The sequence below is a fragment of the Perca fluviatilis genome, chromosome 2 (assembly GCF_010015445.1).
Source record: "Perca fluviatilis chromosome 2, GENO_Pfluv_1.0, whole genome shotgun sequence".
In the NCBI taxonomy this organism is placed as follows: Eukaryota; Metazoa; Chordata; class Actinopteri; order Perciformes; family Percidae; genus Perca; species Perca fluviatilis.
Window position 1 is genome coordinate 33,075,870 of NC_053113.1, and position 25,382 is coordinate 33,101,251.

Sequence of the window (25,382 nt, forward strand, 5' to 3'; positions counted from 1 at the left end):
AACTTCCAGGATGTTCATCTTTTACCAAATCTCAGTAATATATACTGAGTGATGTAGGTTCCATCCAGTTGGCATCTTTTTGGTGAATGGTTCCCACCATGCTAGATGTGATATTGACCTTCAGGTGCAGTGTTAAGTACATGTTTTTCTGGATCAACAGAAGTACTTTACCAGCTTTGCCCCTCACCTTCCGCACTCTGTGTGTTGCCGTTCTCAAAATCCTTTCCCTTTGGGAAACAACAACAAACTTCGAGCTAGCAAGCTACACGCTGAAAATGGCAAGTATTTAAGAATATCTGGATCTTGCAACAAGGCAAGCCTGCTTGGTTCTTTTGGTGAATGAGTGTAAAGATTTACAAGAAATATGTTCATGGCATTTGCTCTCTAACTGGGATGTTTTTGGGACCGATTGGCGGGATTGCTATATAGACCAAGTACACACGGCGATACACTGGTAAGAACAAATTACGTTTAACCATGTATCCGGCTAATTTAAATAGCTCATGTTACTGTAATGTGTGAAAGGTTAACTTAATTTAATATTGTATGTGCTGTTTTCTTTTGCGGGGTGCAATTGTTCCTTCCCGAGACCATTTTGCAGAGCCACCGTCGCTGCGTCCAGAACTTGCGCCGCCCAAGATGATAGTTTTTGGTTTAAAGAAATGCAAACCACCCAGAGCTTTTTTTCTCCTATCCCAGAATCCCAGTGTGGTGTAGCCAGACCTTACTTCACAGCACTGTGGAGATAGGTCTGGCAATGCGAGACTAGGTGCAGGTTAAAGGAAAAGTTCGACATTTTGGGAAGTATGCTCATTCCCTTTCTCTCCCCATCTCTTTCCCAGGCCTCTTCAGTGTTATTCACCTGGGCACCAGATGCCCTCGTACTTTTCTAGTTTCGTTCCAGATCCTCCCATCAACTTTATTCATGCTTTACAGTCATTGGCTCATTTATTTAGCTGCCTGGCTACCAGCTAACTAGTAACATCCAATCATGTCTTTACAGATGTTGAGCGCAGCAGTTTGTTCTGTACTGTTGATTTAACAAATACGGTTTGTCCTGACGGGAATAGTTTTCCCAACAAAATCTTCCTTGCTGTTCTGGTTCTTTGACCTTTTCCACCACATCTGTACCCCTAAATGGTGAGCTTCTTAACTGAAGTTTTGTTCGACTGAAATTGTGAAATGTTGAATGAGCTGTTCTGCTTTGTGTCTCTGCATTGTTTGCCGTTCTGGTTTAATTTTGTCAGGGCAAACATGGGGATTTGAATTTGTTCCCAGTGTTCTGCCAACTGTCGGAATAGTCATATTCACAGTTGTCCTGGTGCTCTAGTGGTTGACGATGCATGCAGTGTATGCATGTAACTACAATGTCCTAGTTTTTAAAAGCAGTTCACAAAGATATTGTTTCATTTTTTTTAAAGGCTGGCTCATTTCCTAAAACAGTGGGCACTTTATCCTTAAAAATAGATTAATTACATTTTGATAAATATCCTGGAATACCAATAATTTTCCGCCCTTCTTCTAGTTCCACATTTTCTGCATTTCTTCCTGCCTCAAAGCATCTCTATGCATCTCTTTCCCTCTGCCACTTTGAAACAATCTGACGCTGGCAAGAGGACCGACTGCACACATTGCTATAGCAACACAGTTTTAATGATGGCAACATGCGTGACCTGAAGATTTCATTTGAGAGCGTCTGGGAGAGGGAGGAAGTGTGAGGCCACAGCTCAATTGACTCCTCAGTTTTGCCCTCTAATTTGCTCCCCTCTCACTTTTCCCTCTAGTTATTCATCAGTGTCTGCTCTCTTCCTCCTTTCAGACAACCAATAATGAGGCTGAATAGACACTTGATTGAGCAGGTTGTCCTCCTCTGTTTGGTAACCACAAGGGGGAAATCTAATCTAAGTCCTTAACAGACACACACACTCTACTCACGGCCCAAAACTATGCTCAGTTTTTATGTCATTATCTCTGATGCCAATGCAGCTCACCTCATGAAGCAAGATACTAGAGGTTTCTATGGTTACACAGGAGCGAGAGCGACACTTTCCCACAACCCTTACACCTCTATGTGTTTCTGAAGTTGTGGACACATATATGAATTTTCAAAACAGTGTTAGGAAAAACACACACACACACACACACACACCACTGAGCACTGCTTATTCATTTTGCCATGAGAGCCTCAGCCCAACTCTTCAGCTCGGCCTCTGACCACCAGCTCGCTGTATACTGCATACATTTTGCCATTGGCAGCAAAATTATTGACAAGAAACACAAGTTTATTCCGATGTATACCAAGAATATGATTTTTTTTTTCATATTTATTTATTTCTTTAGAATTTGACAATTTGTGTTTCAAATAGCCTACTTGATTTAATTATTGTTTGTTTCCTCTGCATTTGTCCGATTGGGTTAGCTTCTCTGTATATCCCACATGATCATTGTATCAATTTACTATAGTATCCCATTTCTCTTTCTAACTGCAGCACACTTGTGCTTGTTGCCTTTCTTTTCCAGTTGAGACAATAGATTTAATGCATGTTATATTGGTTCCTATATATTACTTATGTATTTAAAGGGACCCTGTGGAGTTTTCTTGCAAAAGTTATGTTTACATTCAGCATTACTCACCAAAACACCTTGTGTGTATCCTTGAGGCCAGACAAATCTGCAGAAACTTGTATTACGTCATCTGCGGTTGCGTGCATGCATGTGCGCACAAAAAGCAAGATGGGGACTCACTCATAAAAAACATTGCTTTATAGCGCTACTCATGGTCAAAATACATACAGTATGTTTGAAGGCAAGGCAGCTTTATTTCTATAGCACATATCAGCAACAGGGCAATTCAAAATGCTTTACATAAAACATTAAAGAGCAGTTAAAAACGATACAAAAAAATTAAAAACATAAAAGACGAGAATATAATTTACAGTGCAGTATAAGAACAAGTTAACCGATTCCAACTCGGGCCTCCCAGAGGACTTATGTCAAATGAACAATCCACCCATCTTGCCGTGGAAAAAGTACTTTTTTTTTTTTTTTTTAAATATAGTCGTCACTATAAGTCTTAGGGCGTTTTCACACATGAAAGTCCGAACCAAGGTCCGGACCAAGGTTCATGTTTTTGTTACATTGTATACATTTGATCCGGTAAGTTTTGGTTTCACACTGCAGTTTTGCAAGCGCACTAAAGATCTCTACGTGACAAAACTACGTCCTGCCGTCATCACATACGTGAGCTGCGTCTCCAGATACTTAGAACTGATTGGTTTGTTGACGGCTTCCCCGTCCTCTCGTATCCTCTCTCTGGGTCAGAGTTTAGGCTATTCAACTGACCGCTGCTCTCCCCTACTGCCGCGGCTCTTTTTGTTTTGTTGTGATGTAGAGAAGCAAGACACGGGACTTTCTTTCTGGAGCATTTATTCAGAGACAAACGGAAACATACACTGTAGCCTACATTTACTACCACTTAACAAATAAACTGCTGATGTATTATCTGCTCTGATAGCTGACAGCTGTCTGCTCTGAGCGCATTTACAGTCTCTCTCTCTCACTAAGCACCGAGCTGTTCCTTAAAGAAGCTTCCCCCGGTCTTGTAACACGAGGAGAGCCTGCCAGAGATTCCTGTATTTGGTCCGAAAGTTCGAACCATCCCAAAAATGATTTCACACTATAAACGAACCGGATCATGGTTCAGTTTGGTCCGGACCGAGACCACCTCTTTTTGTCGGACCAAAATTTGGTCTTTTGATCCGGACCGTGGTCCGGGGGAGGTTTCACACCTGTAATTTTGGTTCGGATCAAACTAAAAAGTCCGAAAGTCCGGACCAAACGAGGTATGTGTGAAAACGCCCTTAGTTTCTTTCTTGGAAAAACCTTCTCAAAAAAACCTTTTTGTTGAAATTCACACTTTTTGTAATTAGTGGTCTTATTTCAACCGTTTAACCAAGTCCAACTCGGGCCTCCCAGAGGACTTGTGTTTTCTGTTGCAACTCAGGTTCCAAACCTGGCCTCCCAGAGGACTTTACCAGTTCCAAACTGGGCCTTACAAAGGACTTAACAAGTTAACCGAGTCCAACTCGGGCCTCCCAGAGGACTTATACTTTAACTCTTTTTCTGTTGCAACTCAGGTTCCCAACCTGGCCTCCCAGAGGACTTTACCAGTTCCAAACTGGGCCTTCTTGCCACCCATCTTGGTGTGGAAAAAGTAATTTAATTTTATAATATAGTCGTCGCTATAAGTCTTAGTTTCTTTCTTGGAAAAACCTTTGCAAAAACCCTTTCGGTTGAAATTCACACTTTTTGTAGTAGTAGTAATAGTGATCTTATTTCAACTGTAAATCCCTTTTTATATTCGTAAAAGGATGTTTCTTATTAAACCCACACAATGCAATCTGGAATAATGATAACCAAAACTTAGTAGCAAAATGAAAAACAGAATATGAAAATAAAAGTTACGGTGCAGTATAAGAAATTAAGAAATCCCTTTTCTATTCGTAAAAGGTTGTTTCTTATTAAACCCACACAATGCAGTCAGTGACAGTGCGGTATAAGAAATGAACAATTATTTAAAGAAAGGCAACATCAAAAAGAAAAGTCTTCAGCCTTGGTTTTAAAAGAACTGAGAGTTGCGGCGGATCTGCAGTTTTCTGGAAGTTTGTTCCAGATATGTGGAGCATAAAAACTGAACGCTGCTTCTCCCTGTTTAGTTCTGACTCTGGGGACAGCAAGCAGACCTGTCCCAGACGACCTGAGAGGTCTGGGTGGTTCATAGTGTAGTAGCAGATCAGAAATGTATTTTGGACCTAAACCATTTAGTGATTTATAAACCAGCAAGAGTATTTTGAAATCAATTCTTTGAGGCACTGGAAGCCAGTGTAAAGACTTCAGAACTGGAGTGATGTGATCCACTCTCTTGGTCTTAGTAAGGACTCGAGCAGCAGCGTTCTGAATCAGCTGCAGCTGTCTGATTGATTTTTTAGGGAGACCTGTAAAGACACCGTTACAGTAGTCAAGTCTACTGAAGATAAAAGCATGGACAAGTATTTCCAAATCCTGCTGAGACAAGTCCTTTAACCCTTGATATATTCTTAAGGTGATAATAGGCTGACTTTGTAATTGTCTTAATGTAGCTGTTGAAATTCAGATCTAAAGGTCCTATATTATGCTCATTTTAAGGTTAACACTTCTGTTTTGGGTTTCTCCTAGAACATGTTTACATGCTTTATTGTTAAAAAAAAAATACATTATTTTTCTCATGCTGTCTGTCTGAATATACCTGTTAAGGTGCTGACACACAGGGCCGATTATCGGCCGTTGGACAGTCTGGTGAGGTCAGTGACTCGAATCTGTTTGGTGTGTCCCGTGCCGTCGTCCGTCTGAGGGGCTGTCGGCGTTCATTTTGGCTGACCTGACATGTTCAGTCGGAGACAGGGCAGTCGGGACTCACCCGGAAATGGCGAGCGGAATGAGGTGACTAGAGTCTCTCAAAATCTGACGAAAATCTTTTAAACTGACCTTTGTTGAGCTGAAATGAAGACAGATTCAGCAACTGCATGGCCTATTTCTCGCTTAAAATGTTTTCAGAAACACGTTTCAGTGAACTATTTTAGTACAATATGAGATCGTATTCTGAACGGCCGCCATGACAGCCTGGCTTTGAATTTCTGGAGAAAACAAACCCATGTGACGCGTTCGTCCAATCAGCTGCTGGTTTTCATTTCTTGGGCAACAATACAGATTAGCGCCGCCTGCTGTTATAGAGATGTATTGCGTCTCGTCTCTCTCGTCTTTCTGGTGTGTTCTGTGGCACTTTTTGGACCAACACGGGGAGACTGATCATTTCGACTGGCTTTTCTGTCAACGGTCGGCCGTCGGCCCTGTGTGTCCACACCTTTAGTGTATTCACCCTCTGTCTGAAACTCTCAGTTTTAAGCCCCCCTCCCGAAAAAGCCCGGTCTTTACTGATTGGTCAAAAAAGGGGTCTCCGCATCTGAGCTCTCAGGGCCTAATTTACTAACACTAGCGCAGTTTGCGCTGCATCTGTTTATGCAAGTTCGGTAATAGCGCACGCTATGCTTCCACATTTTGCGTAGTATTTATCAACCCTGACACCCATCAGGCAATCAGTGTCTTTCTCCGCCCACTAGACCGTAAATTGCGCTGTAGCAAAGCGGTACTTGTGCTATGATACGGCTGAGTGCAGACTGCGATATTCCCACTGCTGATGCTATGACTGTTTGAAATGATCCTGATGCCAATATTTGTAATGTAGCGAGGAGTTTAACAACTGCTGGAATGGGATGTGAACGCTGAGTGGGAGATTCAATGTCATCTTTGATTTCTTCCAGTAACTCTAATATTACATGGTTGCTTGATCTGTAACGCTAAATGATGTTGTGTTCACTGACAAAGTGTGATTCTTGTGTTAAAAATATTTTCAGCCTCGCCTATGTCTTCGTCTTGCTCAAATTACTGTTGCCATTTCACCAGCGGCATAAAGGTCTACGAGGAAACTCGATTGCGGCTGGTTTAGACCTGCTTTTAAGAGGCGGCTAATTTCCCCCGCAGAATAGAGGCGTGCTCTTACTTACAGTCTTTGTAAATACCACGGAATATATAATTAGGTGCACTTTGCGCTTATCCTCCCACCTTTTTGGGTGGAACTCCCACTTTCCCCACAATCCTCCCACGAACGCATATTGAAAGCGCAACTTGTCTCTTCTCGTTCATGTGGCAGACAATCTGCGATTTTACCCAAGTGCACCCTGTTTGTAAATAGCCCGCATCGGTTACGTCAGTCTTTGCGACCAATTAGCGCCTGGAAACAGGCGCAAACGGCTTGATAAATCTAGCCCTCAGTGTCTCTGCAACGTCATTGTAGCCAGGGAGTAACTGTGACGGCACTGTAGCAGCACTTTGAACCTGTATATAGCAGAGTTGTGATATCACAACCGTACGGAAGTCCTGACAGCTCGTTTAAAGGCACCGTTTCTGAATACAGTCTGTGCATTTATTTGTGTATTGAGCGTTTTGATACTTTCACTGTATCTATATAGCACCTTGAACTGCTTTTATACTCAAAAAAGACTAAGGGCCCTATTTTAACGATCTGAAACGCAAGTATGAAACGCCAAATGCAAGTATCTTTGTGGGCGGATATCTGGCGCTGTTGCTATTATACCGGCGGGATAAATGAGTCTTGCACCCGACGCAAATCTAAAATGGGTTGGTCTGAAGTAGCTAGGTGTGGTTTGGGCGTAACGTGAAAATAACCAATCAGAGCGTCATCTCTCATTCCCTTTAAGAGCAGGCGCGCTTGTTCCATGGCGGACTGCTACTGTGACGGCGGATTTGCCTGGCGCACGCCAGCGGGAGCTGGGTGCGGGAGCGCATCTCCTCAAGTCTGGAGAGGATTGCTGCAGCCATGGAGCGTGGGCCTCCAAACGCACCACCTGCACCTGTTGTGCCCCTTCCTCCTCCCCCCACTCCATCTCCGTCCACCCGCTCCACCAGGAGCGCATCGCACATTACTCCCGGACCAGATTCCGCCGGAGTGTCCAATCCCACCGTAGTTCAACATCACATCTCCTTAAGTCCTCTAATATTTCCTCATTTACAGTGCCTTGCGAAAGTATTCGGCCCCCTTGAACTTTTCGACCTTTTGCCACATTTCAGGCCTCAAACATAAAGATATAAAACTGTAATTTTTTGTGAAGAATCAACAACAAGTGGGACACAATCATGAAGTGGAACGAAATTTATTGGATATTTCAAACCTTTTAAACAAATAAAAAACTGAAATATTGGGCGTGCAAAATTATTCAGCCCCCTTAAGTTAATACTTTGTAGCACCACCTTTTGCTGCGATTACAGCTGTAAGCCGCTTGGGGTATGTCTCCATCAGTTTTGCACATCGAGACTGACATTTTTGCCCATTCCTCCTTGCAAAACAGCTCGAGCTCAGTGAGGTTGGATGGAGGCGTTTGTGAACAGCAGTTTTCAGTTCTTTCCACAGATTCTAGATTGGATTCAGGTCTGGACTTTGACTTGGCCATTCAAACACCGGGATATGTTTATTTGTGAACCATTCCATTGTAGATTTTGCTTTATGTTTTGGATCATTGTCTTGTTGGAAGACAAATCTCCATCCCAGTCTCAGGTCTTTTGCAGACTCCATCAGGTTTTCTTCCAGAATGGTCCTGTATTTGGCTCCATCCATCTTCCCATCAATTTTAACCATCTTCCCTGTCCCTGCTGAAGAAAAGCAGGCCCAAACCATGATGCTGCCACCACCATGTTTGACAGTGGGGATGGTGTGTTCAGGGTGATGAGCTGTGTTGCTTTTACGCCAAACATAACGTTTTGCATTGTTGCCAAAAGTTCGATTTTGGTTTCACCTGACCAGAGCACCTTCTTCCATGTTTGGTGTGTCTCCCAGGTGGCTTTTGGCAAACTTTAAACGACACTTTTTATGGATATCTTTAAGAAATGACTTTCTTCTTGCCACTCTTCCATAAAGGCCAGATTTGTGCAGTATACGACTGATTGTTGTCCTATGGACAGAGTCTCCCACCTCAGCTGTAGATCTCTGCAGTTCATCCAGAGTGATCATGGGCCTCTTGGCTGCATCTCTGATCAGTCTTCTCATTGTATGAGCTGAAAGTTTAGAGGGACGGCCGGTTCTTCAGATTTGTAGTGGTCTGATACTCCTTCCATTTCAATATTATCGGCGCGCAGTGCTCCTTGGGATGTTTAAAGCTTGGGAAATCTTTTTGTATCCAAATCCGGCTTTAAACTTCTCCACAACAGTATCTCGGACCTGCCTGGTGTGTTCCTTGTTCTTCATGATGCTCTCTGCGCTTTAAAACGGACCTCTGAGACTATCACAGAGCAGGTGCATTTATAACGGAGACTTGATTACACACAGCTGGATTCTATTTATCATCATTAGTCATTTAGGTCAACATTGGATCATTCAGAGATCCTCACTGAACTTCTGGAGAGAGTTTGCTGCACTGAAAGTAAAGGGCCTGAATAATTTTGCGCGCCACTTTTTCAGTTTTTTATTTGTTAAAAAAGTTTGAAATAGCCAATGAATTTCGTTCCACTTCATAATTGGGACCCACTTGTTGTTGATTCTTCACAAAAAATTACAGTTTTATATCTTTATGTTTGAGGCCTGAAATGTGGCAAAAGGTCGAAACGTTCAAGGGGGCCGAATACTTTCGCAAGGCACTGTATGTCATCAACACATCCATGATTCATGGAAATGTTGTGTAAAACACAACGAGCCACAAAGAATGCTGCGACTTTTTGAGCACTGTACTGTAAAGTGCCTCCTGACCTATCCAAACACATGAAGCGCATTTTCAGTAATATTTTTCTTTGTAATTATGTATGATTTTCAAAAATGGGAACTGCTGTAGATGAGAGAAGTGTATGCGCGTTGTGCACACACTACATTATGGCCAAGCATTCGTCCCTAAAATAGCATCAGAATAACTGACTTTAGACTAGCGCCACTGACTTTAGACCAGGTTTTTCCTGGTCAGTGGCGGAATTGTTTTCTGAAACTGCAAAATAGGACCACGTAACGTTTGCGCTGGAACACGCCTCCTCTTTTCGCTGAACCGCCCCCGGGAGCGCAAATACATTCCCTAATTTACTGACGTGCGTCTGTGGAGGGAAAAGTCCGCTGTGCGTCGGGTGCAAAATAGGAATTATACATGCGTCGGTGTACAAAGGCAATTGCGCTGAGTGCAAGATAGGGCCCTAAATCTAAATGTTATCAATATGGGACCTTTAAGATACCTACAATACAACACATGGGCCTCATAGTGGCTTAGAGATTTAAGATGCTGATGCATTAACTACAACTTTCCTGGTTTCGAGTTTTAGTCAGGGGGGATTTTCTCTGTGAATGAGTCTGAAGTTATCAGTAAGTACTCTACATGTCCAGTGCTTTGTCCTGCCGAGCTGCATGTACCACAGGCTGTGTTCGCTGATATGGAAATACGCCCGTTAAGCAGATTAAAGGCTTGTAGAACTTTGGTGATCGTTGTGAAATAGGTTCACTATCTCCCCTGAGCTGCAATAGTTTTATGTTATCATACAAGCTTGTCAGAAGATTTATCCCAGCTAGTGGTTGGTATAAGCTTCTGATTGGGATTTATGACATATCAGTGTGAATAAAAGTATGTCTTATGTAATAGTGGATCCCCCACTTTCTGTATGTTTGTGTTTATGACTTTTCAGCTCAGTATGCTAGCCATCTGTGCTTAATTGTCAAAGTGTGATACTGTATCTCAAACTGCCAAGCAGAACATTCATATAATGTAGGTTTGCAGCTGTAGGGAAGTAAACAATATAAAGATCTAATAATTGTTAAGCTTTTTTCTTATCACAAAATATGTGCAAAGTTGTGATTTATGCAGCTTTAAAAATGCAGGAAACAGAAACAAACTCATTATAAAGAAGTACTGCAGGCAGTTTGGTTCGATTGGGTAGTTTGACTTGAATAGACCATCTTTTATGTCTGCTGGCTTCCTGGGGATTGTTAACATATGGAGATTTGGTTCTCTTATGGCATTAAGATGATAAATGACTCACTTTCTCACTTCTTTCAATGTGCTAAAAATGGCAATTAATGCTCCAGGGTAATTTGTGTGATAGAGAGGTGTGTGTGTGTGTGTGTGTGTGTGTGTGTGTGTGTGTGTGTGTGTGTGTGTGTGTGTGTGTGTGTGTGTGTGTGTGTGTGTGTGTGTGTGTGTGTGTGTGTGTGTGTGTGTGTGTGTGTGTGTGTGTGTGTGTGCGGCGTGTGTGTGTGTGCGCGCGTGTGTGTGTGTGTGTGTGTGAGTGAGAGAGAGAGGAGGGGAGAGAAAAGAAAGCCATCTATCTCCCTGACGATGTAATAATCCTATATGTTCCCTATGTGCATTCACTCTAGGTGAAAACATCCAGATCTTGCAACAATCTCCCTAAGCCAATCATACTGTTGATCATACTGTTAAACTTCAAAACTATTCTCCTCTCTGCTGCTGTGAGTTTCAGTATGAAACGACATGACCCTTCTCCACTCCATTCACCTCCAAGTCTTCATCACACCCAGTGCCAAGTGTTCTTCCACTGAGCTCATCCAAAGCCCTGCTCCACATTCTATCGTCCAGATCTTCAGCCAACTCTCTTCACCTCTTTCACCACCATCACCAGTGTCCACCAATCTAGTTTGATGATTCAGTTGGTCATCTTTGAAATCTGCCCAACTACATCTCCTGCTGCACTCCATCGTGATTTCACTTGTTTCTCTGGTCACCAAAATAGCAAATCTTACTTCTCAACGCCCACATACTGCACACCCATCAACCCACATGAGTTTCATCTTTGTGTCTTCACAGTGCAGTGTGTGTGTTTGAGGGTGTGGGCCTGGATGGAAAGAGGCAAGTGAAGGACGCTGGTACTCTCTGTACAAAAGCGAAAGCATGAAGAAGGACGAGATGTGCTGCTGTGGGCTGAAGCTGATGAATTGTTTGTCCCTGTTGGGAGTGACACTTGGAGTCATTTCTTGTATTTCTTCTGTCTGTGTGAAAGTGGCTGGTTTGTGTGAGCGGGTAAGTTAGTTAAGTCCATTAATCTCTTTTCTTCTCTCCATTTTTCTGTTCTTTCCTCAGAAACTAAGGTTGAGCTAGAGGATCTAATGGCAGACATCAAGAAGTTTGCCAACAAAATACGCTCCAAATTAAAGAGTGAGTATCTCCTGCTAGAGCTTCAGCTAATTATTATTTTCTGTGTCAGTGAAACCCTTTTGCTTGTTTGTGTTCAAATAATTACATGCTTAGTACACAACATTTCAAATATTGTCAAATTGCCACGAGCTGATCAGCAGCCAAAAATATGAAACATGAAAAACAAGCTCATCTTTGTGTTTGAAGTTGCAACTAGAAAATCTGTGCTAATTTCACATAATAATTGACTGTTCTACAATTAAGCATTGTGTGCTCTTTTGCCTCCAGCATGAGGGATTTTTAATGAATTGAAAAGTAGTGGTGTATGTAATATTATTGAATTATAATTAGTGATGCATTAGTATGTAGATTACTATGGGGTTGTGGCTGGTAAAGATCAGTCTTATTTTTCACTAGATATGCATTATCTGAATCTGCAAAGTAACTAAAGGTATCAAATAAATGCTGTGGAGTAAAAAGTTCAATAGATTCGAATAGAATAGATGTCGAATGCGGAGGAAGTATAAAGTAGCAGACAATGTAAATATTCAAGCAAAGTACAGGTAATTCCAAATTAAGTACAGTAGGCTACTTGAGTAAATGTACTTAGTTACTTTCCACCACTGTCGATATCGACAATCAATCGACAGAAACTTAATCAGCAACTATTTTCATAACTTTCACACACATTTCACAGACCAAAGGATTAATTGTTAAATCAAGAAAATAGATGGCAGATTAATCAATAATGAAAATAGTCCTTAGTTGCAGCCCTGGAATTTGTGTCAAAGTATTAGGAATATATTCATAATGAGTGTGTGCAGCTGTTTGTCTTTTATGTCACGTGTCGGCCTGGGTGATTTCTCAGGAGAGGACAGAGAGTCACAAGTGAGACATGAAGAGATGGTGAACTGTATAGCATTTGGCAGTTAACAGACAAACTCCGTTTACACTCGTAGAGTCTGTCCTGCAGTGGGCAGAGTGATTAGTGTCACTCGCCACAGAGGTGGTGGCTGTGATTCATATGCACGAGCACACATTTTCTTTACACTTGACTACTGTTTCAGTAACATACTGTGTGCAGGCATAAAGGATGTGTAGCTCGTCCTTAATCACACCCCCTGACATATTACTTTCTTGGGTTCACCAATCTCATTTAGCGAATTTCCAATGCTGGCAGCTTGCTCATCTTCCCCTTTTTTCTTTTGACTCTGGCACATATGAAAATGTCCTCATATTCACATGCCAGAATTCTGTGTCCATCACATAACAAATTGTTTGCTATATAAGATACTATATACAGTGTCCTGGGCCTCCTTGGGACTCAGGTGTCAAAGAATTGGGGTCAGAGATAAAAGATCTGTATACAGTATCTTTCAGGAAAGTGGAGCACAACTTCAGTGCAGAGACAATAATAGCCCCAATCTCTCGTCTTGCGTGCCTACTGATACACACATTCATACACGTACAGTTTTGTGTGCACATACACTGATACACACAAGTGCTATTGGCCAGAACAGGCTCTGCCTCACAGGCCTCTAATGGTGTCACTCCAGTTCACATTAGTTGTTGCCAGAGGATACTTTTGCGTGTGTGTGTGTGTGTGTGTGTGTGTGTGTGTGTGTGTGTGTGTTTGTTTGCGTGCGTGTGTGTGTGCGTGCCCTCATTTTGACCCATTTGTCAAACTGCTGGCATCATTTACTGTGTCTTTTGCTTTGCAATAATATTCAATAAAATGCATTCAGTAAGTTAATTTCTTCAAAAACAGAAGACAAATTATTCAGATGATGATGTTGGTAGATTTAGGAATATCTAAATTATATTTAGAAGACCGGCTTTGGCACACCTTTTATCATTGGCCTGCAGATGTAAATTAAGAAACTCTTTTTCTTTTACTTATGCTGTGAGTTATGAAGCCGGAGACAATTTTCTTCACTGTAGAAACACACTTTGGTTCAGATAACTACTGACCACATTTTTATTTATTATTGTATATCTAAGATTCCCATTTTTACTTGTGTGTTTTTATTTCTTTTTTTATACATATTGTTTGAGCATTGTTAGAGGGAGCCTGAGATGAAATAATTTCATTGCCAATGACTGATTCTCTGTAATTGTGCAAATTACAATGATAAATAAATTATAAATAACTTAAAGCTTGATAACAAGGTGTCTCAAAAACAAATGTGGGTTATAATGATCTCCTCAAATTGAAAATTTCTTCTGACATACCATCAGGTCAAAATGTCAGCTTTGCACACACAAAAAAAGAGTGTTTTATGATCTATTTGGCAGATGGACATGAGGTTTTCTGAGCACATTCTGCTCTCATCAATGCAAATCCTTTTGATTTTATGAACCTCATCACCTTTCCTCTGGCGCAAGTGTGCCACCCCCAGATTAACACTTGGCTCTAAGAACACTAAAATCATCAGTATGTTGCTTTTCTTTATCCAATACCTTTTTCTTGTGTGGTGTAATGCATGTTTAGAGGCCGCCACCAGCACTGCAGTCTGTAGTATTTTCTTCGTCTTGGTGTTAATTTTAATGTACATTTGTGTTTAAATTGTAGGTATTCAGCAAACCATTGAGCAAGAAGAAAGCCAGAACAAGGCATCAGCTGACCTGAGGATACGCAAGACACAGGTACAGATCAATTAAACTTTACTAAGAAAAAGTAAAATGTTTTATAAAAATGTAATTTTTTTGTTTTCCAAAATCCCTCACTACTACCTGCAGCACCTCCATTTCTTCTGTCCAGAGCATTGTGGGCCAATCAACACATTCAGAAATCCAGCATTTTTAGTATGCTTACTGACTGCTTTGAGTTTCCTGAATTGTGTCACCTTTTCAGTGTGAACACAGTACATACTCAACTAACTTAGATTAGAGGAAGAAGCAACACTGGCTGACAATGTATGTTTGCAACTGCTCACCCCCTGTTCATTTACAATTTAAATGACTTATTAAGACGGTGTCTACTGCCGTTGTTCCTCGCTGTGTCTCCAGCACTCCACACTGTCCCGTAAGTTTGTCGAGGTGATGTCAGAATACAACACCACCCAGTCAGACTACAGGGAGCGCTGCAAGGGACGCATTCAGAGACAGCTGGAGATCAGTGAGTAAACCTGGGAGACTAAACCCTCCACCACCCTTCATACTGACTGCACGCATATTAAAAGACATATCTGCATCTCTTCCCAATCATAGTATTTGGTTATTGTGCTTTTTCGTCTTTAAATGTTAAACACTGATGTTGCATTGAAGTTTCATGAACTCATACCAAAAACAAGGTGTTATTTATGTGCAATGATTTGACAACATACTTTTCAAAAAAGGGTCACCGTAAACTGGGTGAAACTTTTGGTCGGCTTTGGTGGTTTCTGTCCAAAACAGCTGTTCATGATTTCTTTACAAGTTTTTTTTAGCTCCTTGTCAAAACGGTAAACATGAGACAAAAAAAGTCATATTTCCATGCATGTCTTTTATCCTTCGCCAAAGCATCATAAACTTCATCTTCATCATGCCCCAATTATTAGTTAGATGTAAGGGCAATGTGTAATTAGGCAAAAACTAAAGTCTATCTGCAACCCAATTCTCCATCACTTTGTCAAAATTGCTCTATACCTATATGCACAGTATCATTATCATACTTTTTTTTTTAAGATAATTTTTTGGGCATTTTTAGGCCTTTATTGACAGGACAGCTGCAGAAATGAAAGGGGAGAGAGAGAAGGGGAATGACCTGCAGCAAAGGGCTGCAGGTCGTAGTCAAACCCGGGCCGGCTGTGTCGAGGAGTAAACCTCTGCGCAGTGCGCCCGCTCTACCAACTGAGCTATCCGGGCGTCCATTATCATACATTTTTACAAGAGCATTACTATGTCTACGTAGTCTAAGTATTTGACGTAAAGATGTGCCAGTACTACTATATATGTATTATTTACTGTGTACTCCTCTAAGTTCATATCAGAATTATAGACTACTGCAGCACTGCACTACATTGTTTTTCTTTTTCTTTTTTCATAATGTTAAGAACAAATCAGTTAAAATTCATGTGGTGAGAAGTCCAATGATTACTGAAACTGGCCTTCACTCTCATTTCTGTTTTTTAAGCCATTTCTTTGTGAATTCTGGCAGGAGAAAGCTTCATCAGCACAACATCCTGCTAGTATCACAAACACTTAAAAGACATTGTCTTGTCTTTTTTGTTAACTCTTTTAACTTTGTGTAACAGGTAAAGTAACCATAAATGCATTGACACCAATCAACATTGACTCTACTGCATGGCCGGCGCCAAGGGAGAGCTAGAACAATACGTGGGGTGCTAAGAGAACGTTCAATATAAATGTCATTTTTAATTGCATTTAGCCAAAGCATATTCAACTTAAAAGCTATAAGCCTTATACAGAGTACCACAAGGCTATGACAAAAACATCTTTAATATTCAAAGGTGAAAGAATTCAGCACCGGACAGCGCCCATGCAGACACAATTAATAACAACACAATACATCCAAGATGTGACAACAACAACAAGAAGTTAATGTATTCCATATGCATAATCAGACAACTGTGCATTGTTAATAATGTTTCAGATGAAATGGCTATCACAATGTCAGAAAGGAAATTAATAACATTCAACCCACACACACACATCATAGGGTACATGGGTGAGCACGCAGCCAGGTATTGTATTGGGATCCAAAGAGCTGGTAATTGACTTTTACATATTTTAATACATATTTACATATATATTTAAAACCCCAAAAAATACTAAAATGTTTATCTGGGGCTAAGCAGATTTGTGACGAGGCTAAAGCACCCCCTAGGTAGCTGCGTGCCTGCTCTAGGTTGACTTGCAGTTTGATTTATAAAACCACGTTCTGAATCATCTTCTGCCTTCAGTTTACTTATTCACTATTTTTTTTACATTTTTTATTAGTGAAAAAGGAGGCTTTAACGTGGGTGGTAAAAATAATAAATCTCAGCTCCAAGCTGTCGGCTGTTTATGCACTTCAGCATCAACTTCATCTGTATTGTCCCAGAGGGGAATTTATCTGGCGGGCAGGTAAAACACAGAACACAGACTTAAACAGAAAACATAATAAATGCATAACACTTAGTGTAAATATGTGACAGCATCAGTTACAGCATCACGTAAAACCAGGAGTACATCCAACTATTATCCCCACACACACACACACACACCCCTCACCCCCTCCCAACAAACTGTCCTTTAATCGTTTTGTTAATGGAAAATGTCAGTTTATCCCATCCATAGAGTATTTCATTTAGTGTGTACCAAAACAACCACTCTCACAGTAAAACACCACATGACCAACACCTACACCCATATACATGCACATGCCAGGTTGCTGCAGCTCCGATTGGAGCTGCTCACACTCGTGTCACACTGTAGGCGTCATATGATTTGACAGGTATTAGCTGCAGGCCCCAGGCTCCTGGACCAGACACTGCAACGGCCTCTGCCACGGCATCCTGGCAGGCTGCACCATGCCAGCTGCCCCTAACAGTCACCGTGATACAGTCACCTTATACACAATTCACACACACACACACACACACACACATGCATGCAGACCAGAACAATATGACTCATTTAGTGGTAACAGCAGAAGAGAGCAGGGGCAGTTATGTTGCAGGGCACTTGGCACAGATGTAATTTTCTTTGGCCATCTGTCAGACACATGCTGTGTGTGTGTGTGTGTGTGTGTGTGTGTGTGTGTGTGTGTGTGTGTGTGTGTGTTGTATACACGTTGCGTGCGACTACCCACTGAATGTGTCCCAGTAAAAAGAACAGCAATGACAACACACATTACTCTCTGGGGTTAATCAAAGAACAAACACATCGTCATGGAATAAAAAAAACACACACACACACACACACACACACACACACACACACACACACACATCTGACTCACTTTTTCCTTGAGCTCCTCCAGATTGATTTGGATTTGATTTATCAGCTGGTGGAATCACAGGAGGCCTTAGCTGATATTACTTGTCGTCAGGGAAGGGATTAGACCTGCAGGGAGAGTCCGGAGATGGATTGAGAGGCGGGACATTATGAGTATGAGGCATACAAATAAATGCAGTTTTTGGTTTTGGAGGAAACAAAATTGCAAGTATCTATTAAAGCTTTTCCTTCAGATTACATTAGTCCTGATTTTGATCTAACACAATTTAAATCCTTTGGGGGTTATATGGCAAGAGAGCTGTGTTTCTGTTGTGCCAACCTCTTTGACTTGTTTGTGTGTGAATCAATAAGAGTGTGTCACACACAGAGGGAAACCTAGGCTGGTCTGTCAGACTGAGTATCGATGTTTCCTCTGCTGCTTCCCTTCTTTCCCATTCGCCTATGGATACAGAAATAAGAGAAACAGGAAGCCAACACTGTGACGTACTATAAACATGTAATTATCAAGACAACACGTTTTCTTTGCCTCTACGGGTAACCCCAAGTCCAAATATATTTGCATCAACCCTTTGGGTTTCTTGAATAAAATGGCTGCACTTATTCCCAGCAGCAAAATGTACTTAGTTAAAGAAAACATATAGAGGAAACACTTACTTGCTGTTTTGCCAAGAGTTTGTATGGTAATTATGAAGCCGGAGGCGGTTAGCTTAGCTTAGCATAAAGACTGGAAACAGTGAAACAGCTGGCTCCGTCCAAAGGTAACAAAGTCAGCCTACTAGCACATTTTAAAGCTTACTAATAACACATTATCTTGTTTGATACACAAAAATCTAAGTGTAAAAATGTAATGTTAAAACCACACAACGTTTTCACACTTTTTATACAGTCAAACAAATGAGAGACAACATGTTAATGAGTTAAGTTTAGAGGTGATGGTAGGCAGAGTGAGGCCAGCTGTTCTTACCTGGGTTATCACTCTTTACTGTATGCTATGCTAAGGTGATCATCTCTTGGCTCCAGTTTAACAGCTGAAAGATGTAAGCGTTATGTCAATCTTATCTCACTCTTGGCAAAGAAGCAAATAAGCATACCAGCATTTCCCAAAATGTGAAACTATTCCTTTAAAGGCACATATCTTTCATGTTCTTAAAATAACTCACTGGATGTTAATAACAGTACAACACATCTGTTCATCACCTTCTGTAGCATTTTTGTGTATTATTGATTGAGAATATCACAAATTTAGTTGCTTCCAAAAGCAGAAAGGCAGGCCCAGTAGGGTGGATTGGCTTTTGGTCACAGGCATCACAGGGCCTCTTTGACATTTGATTATGTTTTAGTTCCTCACAGTGCTGGGGGAAAAGACTGAGCTGTACACCAACATATTCCTCCTGTATAGTAAACAGATTGACCTATATGTGTGCAGATACATGCTTTTCTCATTCCTTTGCAGATGAAATTGCAATGAACAGAAGCATCAAAATCATTTGCCTCTTTCGCTGTGTGTGTGTGTGTGTGTGTGTGTGTGTGTGTGTGTGTGTGTGTGTGTGTGTGTGTGTGTGTGTGTGTGTGTGTGTGTGTGTGTGTGTGTGTGTGTGTGTGTGTGTGTGAACATTTGTGTGGTTTGCATTTTCATTCTGTTCCTCGGGGGGCTCACTTCATTTGTGTTACATAACAATTGAAATGAAATAATGTTGCTGGTAGCAACATAGTATGAATGATTTAATAGTCCATAAATGCTGTGGGTGAAGTGAGACTTCTTGGCTTCATATTAGGCTTCTCAGGGTTTGGGTCTCCATGGTTACAAATAAGAGCCTCCCTCGGAGCCTGTCAGGGTTTTAAAAAAACAAAAGCAAGGAGAATTTTTTATGTGTGTGTGTGTGTGTGTGTGTGTGTGTGTGTGTGTGTGTGTGTGTGTGTGTGTGTGTGTGTGTGTGTGTGTGTGTGTGTGTGTGTGTGTGTGTGTGTGTGTGTGTGTGTGTTTGCACGTGCATGTGCGCGCGTCTGCATGGAAAGTGAGCTAAATAGGTTAGGGTAACACCAGAGTGCCTTCGTTTTTTTTTCTTCTTCACAATTATCCATGACTCATTGTCACTCTTCTCTGTCCTTCAACTCTAACTGTGACCCTCTTTAATGTTGTAGTTTAAGCCTTAATGATAGAGGGATTATTTATTATGAGAGAGGCCAGGAGAATAGGGAATTGATCACAGTGATGTGGTGAATGTGGTCTCACTCCTCTTTGTGTCCCCTCATTTGTCAAACTGCAAAATGTCATTGCTAAACATGAGTAGAATCTCGAGCCCAGTAATGAAACAGCGGGACCACTTAACCACAACTAACTGAATTTCATTGCTTTGATATGGATATGAAGTTTGGATTAGACACGATAGGCCTCGTTTGTAAAGATAAATGAATAAAAGTACACTCGGAAACACCCATGGACACACATTTATGCAGCAGTAAACGGACAGCTTCATCAGTATTCTCTTCATGAAGGCAATCATCGGCTCTGACTCCTGAGCATCATCACTCACCATCTACCTACCTGCTCTGCACTGAGGCCTCCATCACACGTATAAACACAATGCACATGCACACACTCACATACACTTTGATTAGAATAGAGGGTTTTGTTGTTGCCTTCAAAATCTCCCAGGAGCCACAGCTGCTGGAGGTCCCGAGAGAAAAAGCGGAGCGATATCTGACAAAGCTACAGTAGCTGTTAAGGTCTATACAGTTACATTATGGGTGAAAATGTGTTGGCCAGTGTGTTTTAATCACTTTACATTTTTAGGATACACACTTACTCACTTTTTTGCCAAGAGTTAGATGAAAATATAGACACCACTTTTATGTCTGTAAGGTAAATATGACGCTTTCCCCAACAGGGTTAACCCCTATGTTCCCAGGGTCCTATGTTCTTGATCCAAACAAATGTTGTAAGAGATTGCTAAGGTCTTAGTGGGACTAATTCACAAATGTGTATTAGTCTGGAACCTTTCAGTTCATTTTTGATTTCCAAGGTGCGTTATCAACGGGACAGAATAAAATGCCTCTGGATGCAATTTAATATAAAATTGTGAGCTACATGGTTGTGATTGGTCCGTCCAGTTTCTCTTCGGTTGAAATTTTATAAATGTGAGGGGGGCCAGATGCAAATGAAACATAAGATGGCAGATTAATCTGGTTTCCAGGCTACTAAGGGCTATATTCTCGAATTAATTGCGTTCATCATCAACAGAGATGGACATTTTAAATGCAGTTTGAATGGTAAAAATCAGTCAATATTTTAAAAAAGAAAGAAAAGAAAACTCTTGCGCCACTATTGAGTGTGTTTCCAAGAGTATAATATCAGTAGGCTAACAGCTGTAGGTGGGGGATTTGAACATTTGACCTAGATACATTGCTGAGAACATTAAAACCTTTAAAAGGTCTTGTTATTGTGTCATATTAAAAGGATATTAAGCCGGGGAACATAGGATCCTGGGAACATAGATACGCTTCCCCACCAAAAGCAATTATCTTAGCTATGCCAGCTAGATGTTTGCCTCAGTTTCTTTGCGCTTCTTTGCGCTTTGCAGATATCTATATTTCTCAAAAATAATAAAAGTCTCCCTTGTAGCTGTAGCTTGAGCGGTCTTGACGCATTTTAACTCGACCAATAGATATCACAATAACTCATAAGCAAGCTAACTAGCCAGAGCTACTATTGGTTATAGTCTTTTTAAAAAGCGTCTTTTCTCTTTTCTTTATTGCTTTTTTTTTTCTTGTAAAATACTCCAATACTCGAACCTCTTTAGGTCATTAAAAGTCCTTAAAAGCAAACAATCTGAGGGGGAAAATATGTTCACATATAAGTAGTCGGCTAATACAAGGACATACTGTACATTCTCTTTCTACACAAGACCAAGTTTAAAACTGTATTTTCAGCAAGTTGTGACAACTGAAATCAGATTTTTTTAATAATTTCTGATTACTTTATGTAGTTGCACTGCTGAGATTTTATACTATTAGCTTTGCCTCGCTTTCATAATAAACTCATGCTCCTTGACCCGCTGCAACTTGCAGATTACTTTTCTTTAAAGTCTTTGTGTTAACTACTCAGCTCGAACTGCACACCAATTAATGGTTAGTAAGGGATGCTTAGTAAGGGATGCTTAGTAAGGGACGCAGGGTGTCTTCATGGGGAAGAGATAGTACTGTACTGTATATACTGTATCTAGCCCTACAGAGGATTTAATGTGCAAAGGAAAGATTGGAGATGATGCTGACACAGTCTGACTGTGACCTAGAGTGTCAGAGGGGCGGACATGGGGCCCAAGAGAAGCATCTCTGCAGGTGAAGTAAGCGCTCATACACGATAATATTAATTTAGGTGTAGCGAAGAGGTGAGGAAATGTTCATAAAGTAGGTCAACTCTCTCTGGAACGAGGAGCAAACACATCAGCAGGAAGAAGCAGCAAGATGTGCTGTGGTGATGTCTCTAACTTTCTGTTACTCTCAAAAAACTACAAGCATTATGAGGCCTGTTGGCTCTTGTTTGCCTTTCCTGTCAGTTGGAAGGGAAATGTCAAACGATTATCTGCAAGTATGAGATTAAATCTTAATGGCTTCAACAAATGTTCAGACTGACCCAAACTGTTCTGATCCTATCAAACATGATTGAGATTTCTGACTCCTTAATTCTACATGACCTGCGGTCCTTTTTTTTCACATCTCCAAATGCGGCGCCTTACCTTCATATGTTACTGGTCACATCTTTTTAAAGGCAAGAAAATCAAACTTATTCAGAAGGTTTTATAAACTGGAGCGACAGAGATAGGAACTGTTCAAAACAGAATACAAAACATGCAAAGTATTCATTGATCCTTCTTCCAACAGTATTTGAGGTTAATGACTCATTTCATGCACAAGATGAAAGACGTGATGTAGGACAAATACTATATGCAAAAAGGGAATCATCAGCATTTTTGTCTATATTCCTTTATAGTTTCAAAACAGATCAAAATCCACCTTGACAAATAGATCAACAGAAAAAGCGAAAGACACTATACGGTAAATGGGAGCCATATGAGAAGTCATTTTACACCTTTGATTATCCTCATATTAGTTGGACAAGCAGCTGGATGCGGAAGACCTTATTATGGCAAGAAAACATGCCCGACTGGCCAATGTGAAAGGAGTGGGGGTTAAGTGTTAGATGTCTGAACTGCTGAGCAGACCATATCAGGCTAGAGGTCACTCAGTTGTAATGCTGTAAATGTTTGGACAGGGCCGTGTTTAAATGACTGAAGTTGTGTTGAAGTGTGAGGCTAAAGGTTGTGGGATTCTAACTGAGCTTGTGTTTTAGGCTGCATTCAAATAAACATTTGAGATGCCTGGTTGAATACTGACAAATATACCTGCGTAACACGTAGACTACACCACTGAGGTAGACTAAATTATCTGGATTTTCACATCCACTGCTGTTCAGAAAGATGCAAGAATAAAGAGTTTAAAATGCAGCATGGGTTGCTCATTGGATAGAGAGAATATGAGCATGTGGAAAAGAGAGTTGCACACTTGTTTTAATTCGTCCTCAGGCAGACTTGGGGGCTGTTATTATTAGGGCGTTGTATTAGTTGTTCCAAATGTTGTCTTCATCCACTGTAGTATGGAAAACCTTTTAAGCAGATAGCATTGCACCTACACTTCTTAAATCCTGGTCTTAAATTGACTGTATTATCCACACACATGGTAAATCTCTTCAACACCTACAAACATGAATGCGGTTATAGATGTTTACGTGTGTGTGTGTGTGTTTGCCCTTTTAGCTGGGAGAAACACAACAAATGAGGAGTTGGAGAGCATGTTGGAGAGTGACAACCCGGCTATCTTTACCTCGGGGGTAAGCGATACAACAAATGTAACATCCTGAGTGAGTGAATTTGAATCTAATTCTACTTCTTTCTTAACTCTTTCCATCTGTTGTACCATCGTAGATCATTATGGACAACATCACCGAGCAAGCTATGAATGAGATCGAGACGCGGCACAATGAGATCATCAAGCTGGAAAACAGCATCAGAGAGCTTCATGACATGTTCATGGACATGGCCATGCTGGTGGAGAGCCAGGTGAAAACGTCAATCCTCTCCCAGTACCTACAGCTGTGTGGTTTGGGGCTCAGCCAAATGCATGTGAAAATAAACCTGCAAATACAATCATGAATTGGCAATCCACCTGCCAACATGGACAATATAAAGAAGATATACAAAATTCCTGTTTGTAGATTTAGAATTTCTTCCTGTCAGTGGTTTGAAATTGTGCCCTGGCTAATGCAAAAGTTCAGTGGCACACTGTGTTCACAATGGTGAAATCATTAACCAGCTATCCTGCTGCAGCAGCTGCTGCTTCTCCCTGTCATGAAAATAATTCCACTAGAGACTACTAGCAGTCTTTTAATTTACATACAAGTTGTAGAGGGAATTAGTACAGAGTTGGATGGAGGTTATGTTTTCAGCTCCAACTGGTTCTCTGTTTGCAAAATATCTCAGTAAATTTAGACAGAATTTTGGAACAGATAATTATTGGCTCAAGCATCAGTTGATTGGAATCTGTATATGGGTTTTCTGCCATTTTCAAATACATAATTATCATGCTGCGTTCATAAGCTGGAAGGAAAATCTGACATCTGGGACTTTCAGTAAGGAAACTAAACAGCATTGCATTAATTTGCTGTTTTGTAAGAGCCTTAAATTATAAACAAACCTTGATTTTACAGGGTCTTTGGCTTTGTAAGTTTTGTTCAGAATATCTCATTCCCCTGTGTTAGAAATGTTATTCTGTCAGAGAACAGAGATGGTCTGAGTCTATAAAGTACATTGTGCTGAGGTACTTACATCATCTAGTGAGCTGTGAACATGACTGCTTCGACAATATGTTCACATACTATACTATAGCTTCTTTAAAGCCACATATGCACATTATCCTCAAGCGTAAGAGTTATCTTTGCTTATCTCAGTTAAGTGTTGAGCTTTAGTTAAATCGGTAGTCTTGCCTGTATATGTGACTGCAGGAGTGTGTGGGCTGAACCCCCCACAGAGATGAACTGTTTCCCTCATCAGAAATAGTCAGTCTGAATTATGCAAATGGTAAGGTAAACACATGCATAAGAAAATATGCTGAATGATGAATACGAAAATAAATGTTTGCGTGCAAGTCATATGAATAATAGCACAATGCAATAGCAGGCATAATGTTAATGTGGGAGTCATAATTGCTTAAATGTCAGATAATTATTATTATTATTATTAGTAGTAGTAGTAGTAGTGGTAGAATTGTTTGTGTTCGTGTGTAAACTCTTTCATTCTCTTGCCACGCTTATGAAAACTCTAAATGTAATTAACTAACCCTTCCTTTATTAACACAGTGCCACATCTTTTAAGATTATACTTACTGATTATACTGTTAATTTTGCCTTTATCAGCTTTGCACTCTCTTTTCCCTCTTTTTTTACACAACACTGTTACCACCACAATGACTCTAAGCTCTAGAGAACAGAGAACAGCGCTCCCCTTCTCATACAGAAAGGTAATTTACCTGTGAATCCACTTTTTTATTTTTTTACTTAAATCATTGTTGCAGTGAATGCATGGTTCATATTAATATGTATTTTCATGCAAAAGGGTTGATTCTTTATTTTATTACTATTGTTTTAACACATGCAATATT

The 25,382-nt window shown here is 40.7% G+C and overlaps 1 protein-coding gene across 6 annotated transcripts in view; it reads left to right on the plus strand.

Annotated features, from left to right (window-relative positions):
* Positions 1-25,382, plus strand: part of stx1a (syntaxin 1A (brain)) — an 88,576-nt gene that overhangs the window by 34,471 nt on the left and 28,723 nt on the right. For 5 of the 6 annotated variants that reach the window (XM_039787122.1, XM_039787113.1, XM_039787129.1 and 2 more), the window contains exons 4-8: positions 11,676-11,750; positions 14,302-14,375; positions 14,739-14,847; positions 23,483-23,556; positions 23,651-23,785. In XM_039787122.1, the coding sequence (XP_039643056.1) occupies positions 11,676-11,750; positions 14,302-14,375; positions 14,739-14,847; positions 23,483-23,556; positions 23,651-23,785 (467 nt within the window). Of the gene's footprint in view, positions 1-11,675; positions 11,751-14,301; positions 14,376-14,738; positions 14,848-23,482; positions 23,557-23,650; positions 25,242-25,382 lie in introns of all 6 variants that reach the window. The other variant, XR_005637456.1, reaches the window with a different exon arrangement.